This window comes from Camponotus vicinus, unplaced genomic scaffold (assembly GCF_025532165.1).
Source record: "Camponotus vicinus isolate PSW18456_S1 unplaced genomic scaffold, iyCamVici1.0 SCAF_5, whole genome shotgun sequence".
NCBI lineage: Eukaryota > Metazoa > Arthropoda > Insecta > Hymenoptera > Formicidae > Camponotus > Camponotus vicinus.
Window position 1 is genome coordinate 3,396,125 of NW_028141977.1, and position 14,114 is coordinate 3,410,238.

A 14,114-nucleotide genomic window follows, 5' to 3' on the forward strand; every position below is an offset into this window, starting at 1 on the left:
CGATTTCTATACCATATCCTTAACTACCCATATGCTTTGTCATGTTTATATAAAACAAATCTTGTAATTTACTATCACAATTATACTAAAAATTCCAACACTATATATTTACGATATCATTCCTATTGAATATACTATCTATATAATGCAATAAATAAGGCTTTTCTACGCAAGACCTTTTCTCTTTGGATGGGAAAGCGGTAGAGGGAAAACTACGGTATTTGTCTATTACTTACGAAGTGTCTGGACTTTAAGGAGATCCGGCAAGAAGCCGCTGTCTCCCTTCTCGTTGATAGCTTTCACGCTAAACACATAAGAAGTCCCGAGCGACAGGCCGGTTATAGTGGCTTTAAATTCACCAGGCGAAACGTCCAGATAGTGATAACGATCCTCATAATCCAACGCCTGTCGCCATCGTATCTGATGAGACGTTGGCAACCCGCCGTCAAAACCGCGCTTCCAAATCAACGTGACTGAATCGTGCGTGACGTTATAGACCTCTAAGTCGCTCGGCTTGTCCGGCGGTGACGTGACATCTAAGTGTATTTCGTCCATGGATTGTCCCATTTTATTCTGAGCACGACACTCATATTTTCCATAGTCCTGCGTTTTCACGTGGTAGATGGTCAATGTTGTCTCCGAATAAAGCTCGGACAGCTGCGAGAAATATAAGAACGGATAAGAGATATATTTTTACTCCCGACTGCTGCCAACCTACGGTTGGCAAAAAACGGAGGGAGTATGCGTTTCACCGAGCTCGGATCGGTTCTTACCGCTTTTCTTGATAACAATAACATAGTTCGATATCATCTTTTGTACATCAGTTTTTTATTAACGAAGGATGGTTTAGAACATATAATTATCATTCTTTTCACATCTAGAAGTGTAAATATTATTGAAAAAGAACGATCTAAATTGTCCGAATTATTCAGAAAAGTATATAAAATACTAGAGATGTAGCTTTCAAGTATATAGATTTTCTATTTACAATTCTCTCAGCTTTAATTAGATGTTATCCCTTCAGATTACAACGTTACAACTTTTGAATTTTCGACGGTAAATATCTCCTTAACTACGTACAACGTGAAAATTCTATCAAAGTGAGATTCGCGCGGAGTTAAACGAAGAATAAGATTTACAGTACGCAGTACAATACCGGTGCTTCGGTCAAACAACGTTCTAAAGAAGATATACTGGTAAAGGAAGTTGTTATTTAAGAGATAAGTACGTCTTATAAAGTGACTTACATCGCTGTGAGTGATACTGTATTTATTCTCAGTTGCGTTCGGCAATAAAGTTTTCCCATTGAAGATCCAAGTGAAACGCGGCAATGGAGATCCTCGCGCTTTGCAGAACAATTGGACGTTTATTCCTTTGTTCGCTGCTGCCTTTCGCGTCAGCGGGGTGTTTGTCATTTCCGGTTTAACTGCGCATAAAAAGTACCAGTAAATTTCTTTATTGCACTCTGCTTTTCGATATATGAAACGTACTCGGGATATATTTTACGATGTGTCTACGCGATTTATATGTTCCGAAATAATTCCTTTTATTGTAAGAGTCTATAAGTTACAATTAAAAATGAAATTCCCGCGGTAATTATTGCATCTTTGTAACTTCTATGTTATTAATCAATTAATTATTGATCAAGTATAATTATTGCAAGTTACAACACTATATATACTATGTACATTTATACTATATTATTATATATAATAGTAACACAATAACATTTAATTATTAATATCAATAATATTAATTACTTTTCGCTGACTTAATAATAATTTAATCTGTAAATATCGGGAGTAAATGAATTTATCAACTAATATTATTAATCCTCCGATGTATAGTTCTCGATCTTTTTTTATTTCAAACTCATTTACGCGTTAAATATATTATTTGCTTCTATTTTCCTTTATTTTGAAAACACGATTATAATTTTTGTAACAATTAAACTGTGGTCATCATTATTAGAAGTGACAGGACAAATTACATCCAAGCAATACGGTGAAGTTAAATTACCATGACTATCATTAAATTCTGGCGATTCTGATCAATTTTATTGTTCGTTTAATCGTATCGCTTTATTTAAAACTCGGTAGTATTATCGAATAATCGAAATATACAATAAAAATCTTTCTCTACGTACAATTCGTAATAAATAGAATAGGATCCGATGTTACGTTGCCGATGAGGTTGTTGACTTTGCATCGGTACTCGCCGACGTCTTCCTGATTGGGATACTCTATGTGAAGATACGACGTCCGATTAACAAAGGACGTCGAGTAACGTCCCGGGAGTTCGGGATTCGAGCCTACTTTTTGCCACGTGACATACTCGTCGCCGATCGGGCTGCCATCGACTTCGCAAAACAGTTTCGCCTCGATACCCGGTGGATAAACTATCCCCGACGACGAGGTGCGTTTGATTTTCGCCGGATCTGCGGAATAACAAAGGCGAGACGATGAATTGGGTGATTTGCATATTAGCGAGAGAGCAAATTTGTGTACAAATTATGTAAAACAGAAAAGTAATTTAGTATCTGAGATCATTAGGAGAGATTTCATAGAAATGTTAAATTGAAATTATAAAAAATTAAATAAATCAATTTAAATAAATTAAATAAAATAAATGAATAAGTAAATAAATAAAATTAAATAAATTATAATTAAATAAAAAGAAAATAAAAACAAAAATTTTTTTCGACAAGCCTTACTAAAATTTATCGACAATTTTACGGAAAATTAAACACACATTATATTTTTGATATTTTTTGTTTTCTAAAAGAGTTAATGCGAAATTTAATCATACGATTTTATCGCGCGATGAAAGAAAATGATCATTTACACTTACACTGCACAGTGAGATTTAGCTGATAAAAAGTAGCCCCTTCCTTGTTTAATGCTTCGCATATGTACGTGCCGGCGTCATGACGATCCAATCTCGTGATATTTAACGTAGAACCGTGGGCGGTTATTCTCTTACCGATACTACTACTATTCACCGGCGTACCGTCCCTTGTCCACGTGTACTCTGTCGTGTTGGGATTGCCTCTTGCCGATACAGAAATGACAAAAGGCTCACCTTCCAGACCGGTTAGTTCATAAGGATCTAACGGCGAGAATATTGGCTTGTCTGGAAAGAAAATAAGCAATATACGTTAAAAATATCGCGATATATATTTAACATCATTTCTAAAAGCATACATAATCACGATATAATAGATATAAATGAGTTCGAGTTTAAAAAAGTATGAAGAAAAAAGAAAAAAAATTTATTAAATTTATATATATCTATATAAATAATTTCCCTATTTTTAATATTTAATTTTAAATATTTTGTGGATGTTACATATTTATATTTTATTTTCCACGCGTAAAAAAAATGAAGTTAATTCCTTGCTCTTCAATAACATCGTACATTTCTTTTTTAATTCATTCGCATTCCAATTTACAGTAATATGTACTATGTTATATCGCAACGCGAATGTATGTTATTATAATGGCGAGATATTTCTGCGGCGAAAAATGTCGAGAAATTTACACGAACATGATCCGGAGAGAGATATCAGGAGATATATACTATCATACATTCGCGAGCTCCGGTGCGGAGATTTCCGGGTTGAATGCTCCCATCGAGAGCGATCGTACGTGCGCGCTGATGATCTCTTCGCAGGCTATATAGATCGTACGTCGTTTGAGGGCGATCTGTATACTTGGATCTGCACTTACACAACACGTCCAGGGTCGTCGCGTCGTGGACGGACCTCCCCAATTCCGTGTTTTTCGCCTCGCATGTGTACACCTCGCCGTTCATGTCCTCGGTTAGGTCCAGCGCGAGCTCGACGGACGACAGGTAGCCGCCGTGTAATCCGGGCTTGGTGCTGTTTCTGGTCCCGGGTACCGGTATCCCGTTCTTCCACCACGACATCTCGGCGGCGGGATTGCTGCTGCTCGACTCGCAGATTATGCGTCCCTCCTGACCGGCGTGAAAGTCCTGGGGCTCGCGGTTAATCTTCACCCTCTCGGGCGGGACTAGAGGGAGGAGAAATGGATGCCGTTAACAAATATCGCAACGAGATTCTTGCGAGATTCGTGGCGGAGAGAAGAAAGTAATTACAGCGTCATTCGATCATTTCTATCAGTTCTATAGCTTTTCTTATCGCAAAGAAAAACTTAACGTCTCTTCTTCTATTTAACCCTTTCAGCTTTATATATTTTTCTTTACATCCAATATTTTTGCAAATTCGTTTTCTAGGAATTTTTGGTTACCGAGTCCGAATCTGATGTGAAAATTTTCGATTTCAAGAAACTTAAAATGACGGATCCAATATGGCAGAAAATTATAAATTTTAAAAATTGTAAATTTTTCCTTTAAATTCGGATTCTGTGAAAAAACTCTCAGAGAGAAAGTTTAAAAAAAATATAGTTGTTACTTTAGATTTAGTACAATAAATATTGTATTTGTTAGTTTGGATTTGGTACAAAAAATATTGTATTTTTTATATAGAATTAATAACAAAAATAACATGATGGAAATTTTTGAAAAAATTTTGAAAAATACTTTAGAGTATACTAATAAAAAATTGCTCTTTTGATTTTCTTAATAGATTAGTGGAAAATACATTTCTCCGTGAAAAAGTATTAATTTTTTGACTATTTGTTTTTATATATCTTATTTTTGCAATTAACAATTAATGACTTCATATTTTTTTTTACATTTATTGATATTCTAGCGATCTTGTAGAAATAAAAAACCCGGTATTTGTTAAAAAAGTAGTTGAAAAATTAAAGATCTGCGAAAAAAGAGGTGGGTCGTTGACGCAAAGGGATTAAACGAATTAATTTGAAAAAATATACGGTAAAATTTTGATAATAAATATAAGTGAGGGTGAGTCATGTCTTACAATGGACTTTTAGCACGAGAACTTTCAGCAGGGGAATCTCGGTGGCGGAATTCGTCGCCTCGCATCTCACGTGAGCGTTGTTGTCGGACGCGTTGACGAGTATCGCCAACTCGCTGGAGACAGCGTGATTTCGTTGTCTTACCGCACCAGGTACCTGTTATACGTGATATGATATTAATACAATGATCCTACGCAATGGGGATAGATCTTAAAGTTTTCAGAGGCGTAAATTAATGTTGAGCCCTTCTCTCCAAAGCGCTTGCAAAAATTAAGAAGGTTCAAGAGTAATGAACGAGCAAAAATTCATGAAAAGCATTTAAAATATAAAACCGCAACTAAAATGGATAATTTTAATGAATCGTGAATTACTCTATTTTCTTGGCCCCGGAATTTTTACTCGAGAAAATTGCAAAAGGTCGACGTCGTTACTGTTAATAATTGTTAAATTTTAAAAAATGAAAGAGGCGAATTTTACACTTTGGGATTATCTGTACAAAATGCTACTGAAAATTTCAGGTCAGGGAAGCAAACTTCTTCGAGAAGTTTCATCTCTTCAGATGCATAAGATAGTTTTCAATAATATTTAATCGATAATGTTGAGATATTGTCAATTCCAAAAAGACTTGAAAAATGCATTCTGGATTTAAATAATCAATCATGAGGAGAGTTAATAATTACTATACACCTTTTTATCCTATCCGTAAATTAATTAAATATTTGTGGATAGAAAGACGAGGGTGTGCTCTACGTTTTTGAGCCTTTTGTGCAATTTGACAATTACTCGACTTGTACCTGTACCCCTACGACGAATATATCGCTCGATTTTACGTACCTTGCGGTCGTTCTTGTACCATGTTAACGTGGCCAATGGATTACCCGCCGTGGCGGTGCACATGAGCTTCAGCACCGTCCCGGCGACTATCGTTGTACTCTCATCGTATCCGGTGACAGTTAATTTCGCAGGTGGATCTACGAAATTCAACAAATTCGAGAAGTCAGAGCCGGTCAAATATTTTTTACCCCGCAAATATATACGAGCCTATTATTACATCAATCTTTCAGATCTTCCCATCCCCGACATATCCCCGAATAACTTGATAAAGTACCTCCCTTAAAAATAAAAATGCATAGACGAATGGAAAAAAGACCTACGTAGTAAGTTTGTTTTAAATGATATATAAAAATGTAAAAAAATCTGAAACTGCTTAATATTCGATGAAAAACTTGTAAAACAGAAATTTATAACGATTACTCGATTAAATCCAGTTTTACATCACTGAACACGAGTAGCATTCGTTATTAATCTCGGATTGACGGAATTATTGATTGGAGACCAACTAATTGTTTAGTATATTCAGATAGCGAGTAATTTTAATGCATGTAATTACAAGCTGAAAACGTAGTTGATTATACAAGGATTATTTATTTACGGTGGAAATTAATGTCGGTCGATTACGGTTGTATTATTGCGAGAGTGTATCAGGCGCGCAACATGACGCAATGTCGAATATGTTAAATGAATTCTAACCATTGGATTCGCGAATGAGAGAGATAAAGAGAGAGTGAGAACGTATTGCGTATGCAAGTTTTGCGCGATCCGGGCGATGCGACCGATTAATTTGTCACCGCGTGTCACGAAGATGTCATCAGTAATGGACAGCATTATCATCATCGCAATTTCCCCAAACGCGTTACAAAAATTTCAAGGAATATTTGTGGTGATACTTTATGACGTACTGTGTACATCTGCACGTTATAATATTCATTTCGCTCATTATTTCTATCTCGAACGATCTTAAATAACTTTTCTCCAATATATTTTCGCATCAGAGGCGTACATCTATGATTGACCAGAAGATAATGAAAATAAAGATTTTTATACAATAGCAATATTATATTTCATATTTATATTTTAATTGAATTGTTTCCACGTTTACGCAAAAATATAAAGTTTTTTTAGCCAAGCATTTTTTTAAGAAACAAATTCATTCACGCGTTAATTAATTTTTCAAATGAAACTTCAGAGATATAAGTAACAAGTAAATTTTGCTTTTTTCTGTTAATTTTATTTCAATTTTATTTCTATATAAAGATTTTATATAATAATTCTATATAATAATTTCTACATAATAAGTCTATATAGTATATATGTATATAGGGTGTTTCTTAATAAGTACGAAAAATTTTAGAAGATGATTCTTTGTCGAAAATTAAGGGGGGTTTTTCATATTCATTTAAAAAGTTCTAATAAAAAATTGAATAGGGGTTGCTAATTTCATCCTCTTATAACAATACGAGAGGCTGGAAAAAATATTAATAAATAATCTTTTTACTAGTAGAAAATATCCACCTAATTTCATTTCTTTAACTTGTTCTAAATTTGAGAAAAAAATAAGAATCCTAACTTTTGCCCCCATTTTTGGAGGAGTGTAACTCCACAAGGAGGGATGTAGGAGTATATGTTTATATGAAAAACCCCCCCTAATTTTCGACAAAGAATCATCTCCTAAAATTTGTCGCACTTATTAAGAAACACCTTGTATAGTACTATTATATAGAAATTTTTTTATAATTCTATATATTTTCTATATAATAATTTTATATAATAGCGATCTTCGCTGCCACGTGAAATATATTATGAACGATCTTTGAGACGTTTAATATTTTTTAATAAAGGTATATTAAGTATTTATCCTTCTTTAAGATTATGATGAATGACTTTTTGTGCTATAAATTTTTCTTTTCCTTTATCTTTAAATTTTATTAGGGAAATTTTTTTAATTAGGGTTATTGTAAGGTGAGATTTTATGTTAATAATTTATTTAATGATTATTTGTTTTTTTAACAGGGCTTACTCATTATATTTATATTCATATATTCAGCATAGTATAATTTATGTAGAGAGTAAGAAATTATATTTAATTTATCTTAAAGACTATATAATTTTAATTTTACATTTTGTTCCCTTAATTATATTATTGTTTAATTTAATAATAATGTATTAATTAAATTTAAGTAGTTTAAGTAAAAATATTAATTTGTGGAATTAATGATATAAAGCTGCCGTTGAAAAATTTTTAATAATCGTCAAAATCTTCTCCCGATAAAGAATCTTGCGGCAGTTTCGGGACACCCGGTACAATTCTTCGGCGCAAAACGGAAATTAGGTTTTCGCCGCGGGCGAGAGGTCTCGTTACGACTGTCCGATGTACCAGTCGCCGTATATTGCGCTACCGAGTGACCGATGAAACGCTTGCGATAAAGGGAAGCGGACATTTGCATATGCGTGCGTGTACGGAACAGTGGGGGGAAGAGGGGGGTACTCACATATTACGTTGATGGTATGCGTGCCGACCACGTTCTCCGTGAGCTTGACGTTGGAAGCGTGGCAGATGACGACGATGCTGCGGCTCTTGTGATTAATGCTGAACGTCACGTTCGAGCTGGTGATCCAGCCACCATTCGGCGCCAGCTCCGTCTTCGAGGCGTTGCTCTCGGAATTACGCCCGTCCACCGTCCACTTTATGTCCGCGGGCGGATTCGAGTTCTCTGTCGTGCAAGTAATGAGCACTTGGTCGCCCGCTTTCGCTTCCGTTGGTCCGGTGATGGTGACTCCGGCGGGCGCGACTGTGGATCGTGAAAAACGTGAAAAACCTCATCGGTATCACCCGAGATGACGGTTTATAAAAGTGGAAATAACAGATCGATAGGTAACAGTTCGTTGATCTGGAAGACGCGTTGGATTCGAACGAATAACGGTGCCTAGTATAAAACTAAAAATGCGATAAAAATGCACATATGCGCTAAAATATAGCGATCAAAGAGATACTAGAATAAATATCACATGAATTGTTAAATTTGCGCTTTTAAGAATCTTGATATTTTGCCAAACAAATATCCCAAGTTGAAAAGCATTGAATAATTTTTGGAAAAATAATGTCCCTCGCTGTTGTAAATTTTTATTTTTTGACAGCCTCTTGGCAGCACAAAAAAACTTAGTAGCAGGTTCTCTCTCCTTTTCTCCTTTATCGATAACTGCAACAGTGTCGACAAGCGTAACCTTTTACCCCAAGTGTATGGCAAGTCAGCCGCTGGTATTTTGTAGCTTTATCCCATATATCACGCGAGCATAAAGTTAGTAAAATTTCAATTTAGGTAACGTGAACGCGGTCCCGGCGAAAATAGAGAAGCGGAATTATTTATGCGGCTGTTCCGTCAAGGCAAGAGATCGTCCATACGCCACATGCACCCTCAGTTGTGTGCAATACTATGCCTTACGGTAAAGTAATGCTAAGTGCCACACAGACAGGCACCAGACGCGACATTAATATTCTAACATCTTAAATAAATTTCAAGTATCACTCGCGAGAAATGTGCATTGCCCGCAAAATCAGTTTGAAAAATTGAAATCCTCAAAATGTAAAACGAAATTCGTATCTTTTTCCTACTTTTCACTTATCTCCCTTTTTGATTATATTTACCACTGGTCCTTGAAAGCACTATCATTTAGTATGATAAGCTTAAAATATCGCATGCACTGGTAGATCAAATTTAAGTACATCGATCGAAATTAATATACACGGTGTCCCATCCAAAGTAATCCTCTTTTATCTTTTAAGCTAAAATAAAAATAAGCTATAATAAATACATACCAAATTAAATGCTTCAAACTGAAGTCTATATAAAATAAAAATTGTATTGCTGTTTCAAATACGATACAACGATGTATTGTACGATTTAATATATATATTATACAAGTTTTATCTCGGCTTGAAATATCGCGAGCGACGTCTACCTCTTCACTTTCAACTCTATGATATGGTCAACTTCTGACTGTGAGTTAAAAATTAACATATGTCATTTGATCATAACACGAAAAATACAAATAGAGAAAACGTATGATCAATGTGATTATAGAATATTTAATAAATTCAATTTCAACCTTTTATATGACACGTAGTATAAATATATCGCACATCATGTTAATTGCGACGCGATTTATTTATTTTATCGTGTTTTACAACAGCTGGCTATCAAACATAAACTTTAATAAATAATAAAATATAAGTTTAAAAAATTGAGAAATATTCATAAAATATCATTGATATAATATTGATATTTTAATTTTAATATAACGTCATCGAAAGTGAAAAGATAGACGTCACCTGTGACAGTCAAGCCAATAAAACTCGTAATATGTAAAATATTTATATTAAATTATACATCGTTGTATTCAATTCAAACAGCGTTACAATTTTTATCATATAAAGCGAAATATCTACATTATTATAAAAAAATTATACATACCCCTCTGTTCGTTAACACAGATCGTTCTTACAAGCAATTATGTTTACAATAGAAATCAATTTGAATCATTTAATTTAATATATATTTATTATGATCTACCTCTTTTATTTAAAAAAAATACAAGGGATGGTCACTTTAAGTGGGACATCCTGTATACATAAAAAAGAAATATATGCAAAAGAGCAATATACAGGGTGTTTCTTAATAAGTGCGAAAAATTTTAGGAGATGATTCTTTGTTGAAAATTAAGAGGGATTTTTCATATAAACATATACTCATACATCTCTCCCTCTGGAGTTACAATCCTCCAAAAATGGGGGTAAAAATTAAGTTTTTATTTTTTTCTCAAATTTGGAACAAGTTAAAGAAATGAAATTAAGTGGATATTTTCTACTAATAAAAAGATTATTTATTAATATTTTTTTCAGCCTCCCATATTATTAAAGGGAATGAAACTAGCAACCCCTATCCAATTTTTTATTAGAACTTTTTAAGCCGGAATATGATCATCTAAAAATATGCATTGAAAAGTTTGATTTATTTAGAAACTTTTTTATTTCTTTTATTTTTTCATAAAATCAGTAGTTTTCAAGAAAAAAATGAAATACGTTATCGTGCACAGCAAAATTAGGTTTTTATTTTTTAGGTTTTTATTATAATTTTGTTTTTGTTCCAATTTTCCCAACATTTACTCTAATTTTATTTTTATTTTAAAATTTAACTTCTCGTAATTCGAAACCTATGCTATTTAGCATAGGTTTCGAATTACGAGAAGTTAAATTTTAAAATAAAAATAAAATTAGAGTAAATGTTGGGAAAATTGGAACAAAAACAAAATTATAATAAAAACCTAAAAAATGAAAACCTAATTTTTACCCCCATTTTTTGGAGGAGTGTAACTTCACAGGAGGAATGTAATTAGGAATATATGTTTGCATGAAAAACCCCCCTTAATTTTCGATAAAGAATCATCTCCTAAAATTTTTCCCACTTACTAAGAAACACCCTATACAGAGGAGGAAAATTTTTCTCAAAATGCAACGTTAATTACCGATCGTCGCAATAATCAATAATTGCACTTACAAAGCACGGTGAGGTCGACCTGCGCCTTCATAGGCTGCACGCTCATGATGTTGGAGACCTCGCACCTGTAGCGCGCCTTGTCATCTTCCGCTCGGGCTACGAACGATAATACATTCTCACTAACGCCGCCTCCTCTGCGATGGGCCGCCGACATCTTCTCATCGTTTCTGTACCAAACAATCTCAGCCTGCGGATTCCCACCGCGCGAACGACACGCGAGCTCCACGTTTTGGCCGCGTTGCACGGTTTCGCCCTCGGTGTAGCCTTCTATATATGGTGGACCGGGTGGATCTGCGAAGGATCAGGCAACATGCATCGTTATACGAAGGTTTTGCGCGCTAATGAAACTTATTTGAAAGCTTATCCGGATAATCATGACTGAAAGGCATTCGAGCTCAAAGAATAGCGCTGTGCACGCGAAATTTAAGAGAGGATGCCTCTTTACAAATATGTAAATCTGCCTCGTTGGTTTTCAAGAGATTACATTGTGTTATGTAATAAATTCAACATAACTTATTATACGTTAATTTGGATAACAGTTGTGTGAAAACAATGTTAAGTAGATTCGGGTTAAGTAGATTGCATCGTTTCTAATTTGGGCAAACTATATATGTATACACTACTTTACCCTTTAGCTATCTTATTCTATTTTGTAAGTACATTTCTCAAGAGAAATCATTTTCATCTGCACAAATGAGGCTTAATTACAGTCTCATATACAAATAAAATATCGTAAAATTAAGGAAAGAGGGAGAAAATATATTTTTTCTTGATCGCGCGCGTGGAAATTATATTCGAAAGCCCATTTGACTCGAGATTAGGAATTAATATCGATTTATCTCCCTCAAAAATTCAGTAGCCTAGTATTTTACAGGCAGAGACAAAATAATGTGAACACCTGAAAAATAAATACTATATTTGTTTATTAATAATAAATTTATTTATTAATAATTTGTTTATTAATAGTAAGATATTGGGTCACCATTTGCCTTTCATATAGCTTCAATTCTCCTTGGAATAGAATCATGCAATTTTGGAATAGCCTTTACTGTCCCATTCTTCTATCAAATAATGCCATTTTTCTAGATGATAACGTATCCATACACACAACTAGAAAAGTTCAATCTTGATTTGAACAGCATCAAAATGAGCGTCAACATCTTCTCTGGCCAGCACAATTATCCGATTTAAATATCATTTAAAAATCACTATGGACAATTTTAAAAAAGAAAGTGAAAAGCAGATTTCCTCCTCCAACATCTCTGAAGCAATTGGCAGATATTTTGATAAAGGAATGGGACAATATTCCACTGAAGACTCTTCAAAAATTGCTGTATTAAAGGCAAATGGTGGCCCAACATCTTATTAATAAACAAATATAATGTATTTTTCAGTGTCCACTTTATTTTGTCTATCTCCTGTATTAAAACGTTTAATCACACTTTTTTTTATTCAATATTCAATATCGATGCGTCGCGATGTATAAACGATCGTACACACTTATATGTCGGTCGCACTTACAGAAAACGGAGAGTGTAATGGTCGCTCGCATGGGCTTGTCTATGGGTATAGCTGGATGGTTGGCCTCACAGGTGTAATCCATCCCATTATCGTCCGCCGTAGGCATGATGGTAATAGAACCGTGAGTGTCGTACTTGAGCAATTCCCTGGACATCTCTCCGGGCTTGGTCGTATCCTTGTCTGTAACATGATTCGCGTAAATCGCGTATATAATAAATACTACCTGCCATCCGCTTTTACTTTATGGCCGCCAGAATTAACCATTTTTTTTCTCTTTCATTATCACTGTCCCAAAGTAGGGAATTGTAATCAAGTGCCACTTGCTTTCTTTCACTTTAGCTGCACAATTAACTGCTTTGTTGATTATTATTATTATTATTATTGTTATTATTATTATTATTATCACTCCTAAAATGATTTATTCTTTCACACATTATTCACAGATAATTTCAAGAATAAAAAGGATATTACATCAACATTTTATTTATTTATTCTATAGTGTCCTTACAAGAAATGTGAATTTTGCTGAAATTATATAATATTAATCATTTTTCATTTTGGGCAATTAATTAATTTTTTATGAAAATGTATTTGTTTTTAAATTTGTTAAAAAAATTCTTTTATCGCTAAACATGTCTTGTACTTAAATATTTAAGCGCAAAATTAAGTCAAATAAATAATATTGACTTTAATCAAGACGTTGCAAAAAGAATCAATAGATACTTGTATAAAAATATGATCACACGAGATGTCGAATTAATTTGAGACTCGCGAATTATTCATCATGCGGTATACGGAGAATAATATTTAATATATATAATTCACATTAAAAGTCGGATACGTAACGTTATGAGAAGGAGTACACGCATACGTTTTTTTTTTCGCGGTCTGCTCCTTTTTAAATCTCCGTTAAAAGCTCCGGGCGAGCTTTTACGCGAAAGCGCGACGCACGGCTCTTTATTCCCGTCGCGTCACGCGGTCCACACAGTTTTCGGAGACGCGCCGGATACAAATGCTGCCGGCTGTCAACGGTACCACCGTGGCTTGACTGAATGCGTAGTAGTCGGGGAAAGAATTTGTTGTTAGAATGACGAGCGAGATTCGAGCATCGTAATGCGACAAACACAAAGGAAACGACGACGGTCGCGATTTATTTCCGCGCAAACTTGCGTCTCGTAGCTCCGCTTTGTTGTTAGATAACGCATCCAAGAAGGATATACAAGGTATCTCGAATTTAAATGTCAAAACTTCGGGAGCGTGTGGGGGATCAATGAACTAAGAAAAAAGTTCTCTTTAGAGA

The 14,114-nt window shown here is 34.4% G+C and overlaps 1 protein-coding gene across 5 annotated transcripts in view; it reads right to left on the reverse strand.

Annotated features, from left to right (window-relative positions):
• Sns (sticks and stones) overlaps window positions 1-14,114 on the reverse strand; it is a 298,003-nt gene that overhangs the window by 12,951 nt on the left and 270,938 nt on the right. For all 5 annotated transcript variants that reach the window (XM_083099163.1, XM_083099161.1, XM_083099162.1 and 2 more), the window contains 10 exons: window positions 12,815-12,994; window positions 11,294-11,584; window positions 8,231-8,530; window positions 5,736-5,872; window positions 4,904-5,057; window positions 3,729-4,031; window positions 2,851-3,132; window positions 2,147-2,437; window positions 1,248-1,426; window positions 237-657 (listed from right to left, as the gene is read on the reverse strand). In XM_083099163.1, the coding sequence (XP_082955289.1) occupies window positions 237-657; window positions 1,248-1,426; window positions 2,147-2,437; window positions 2,851-3,132; window positions 3,729-4,031; window positions 4,904-5,057; window positions 5,736-5,872; window positions 8,231-8,530; window positions 11,294-11,584; window positions 12,815-12,994 (2,538 nt within the window). The remainder of the gene's footprint in view (window positions 1-236; window positions 658-1,247; window positions 1,427-2,146; window positions 2,438-2,850; window positions 3,133-3,728; window positions 4,032-4,903; window positions 5,058-5,735; window positions 5,873-8,230; window positions 8,531-11,293; window positions 11,585-12,814; window positions 12,995-14,114) is intronic.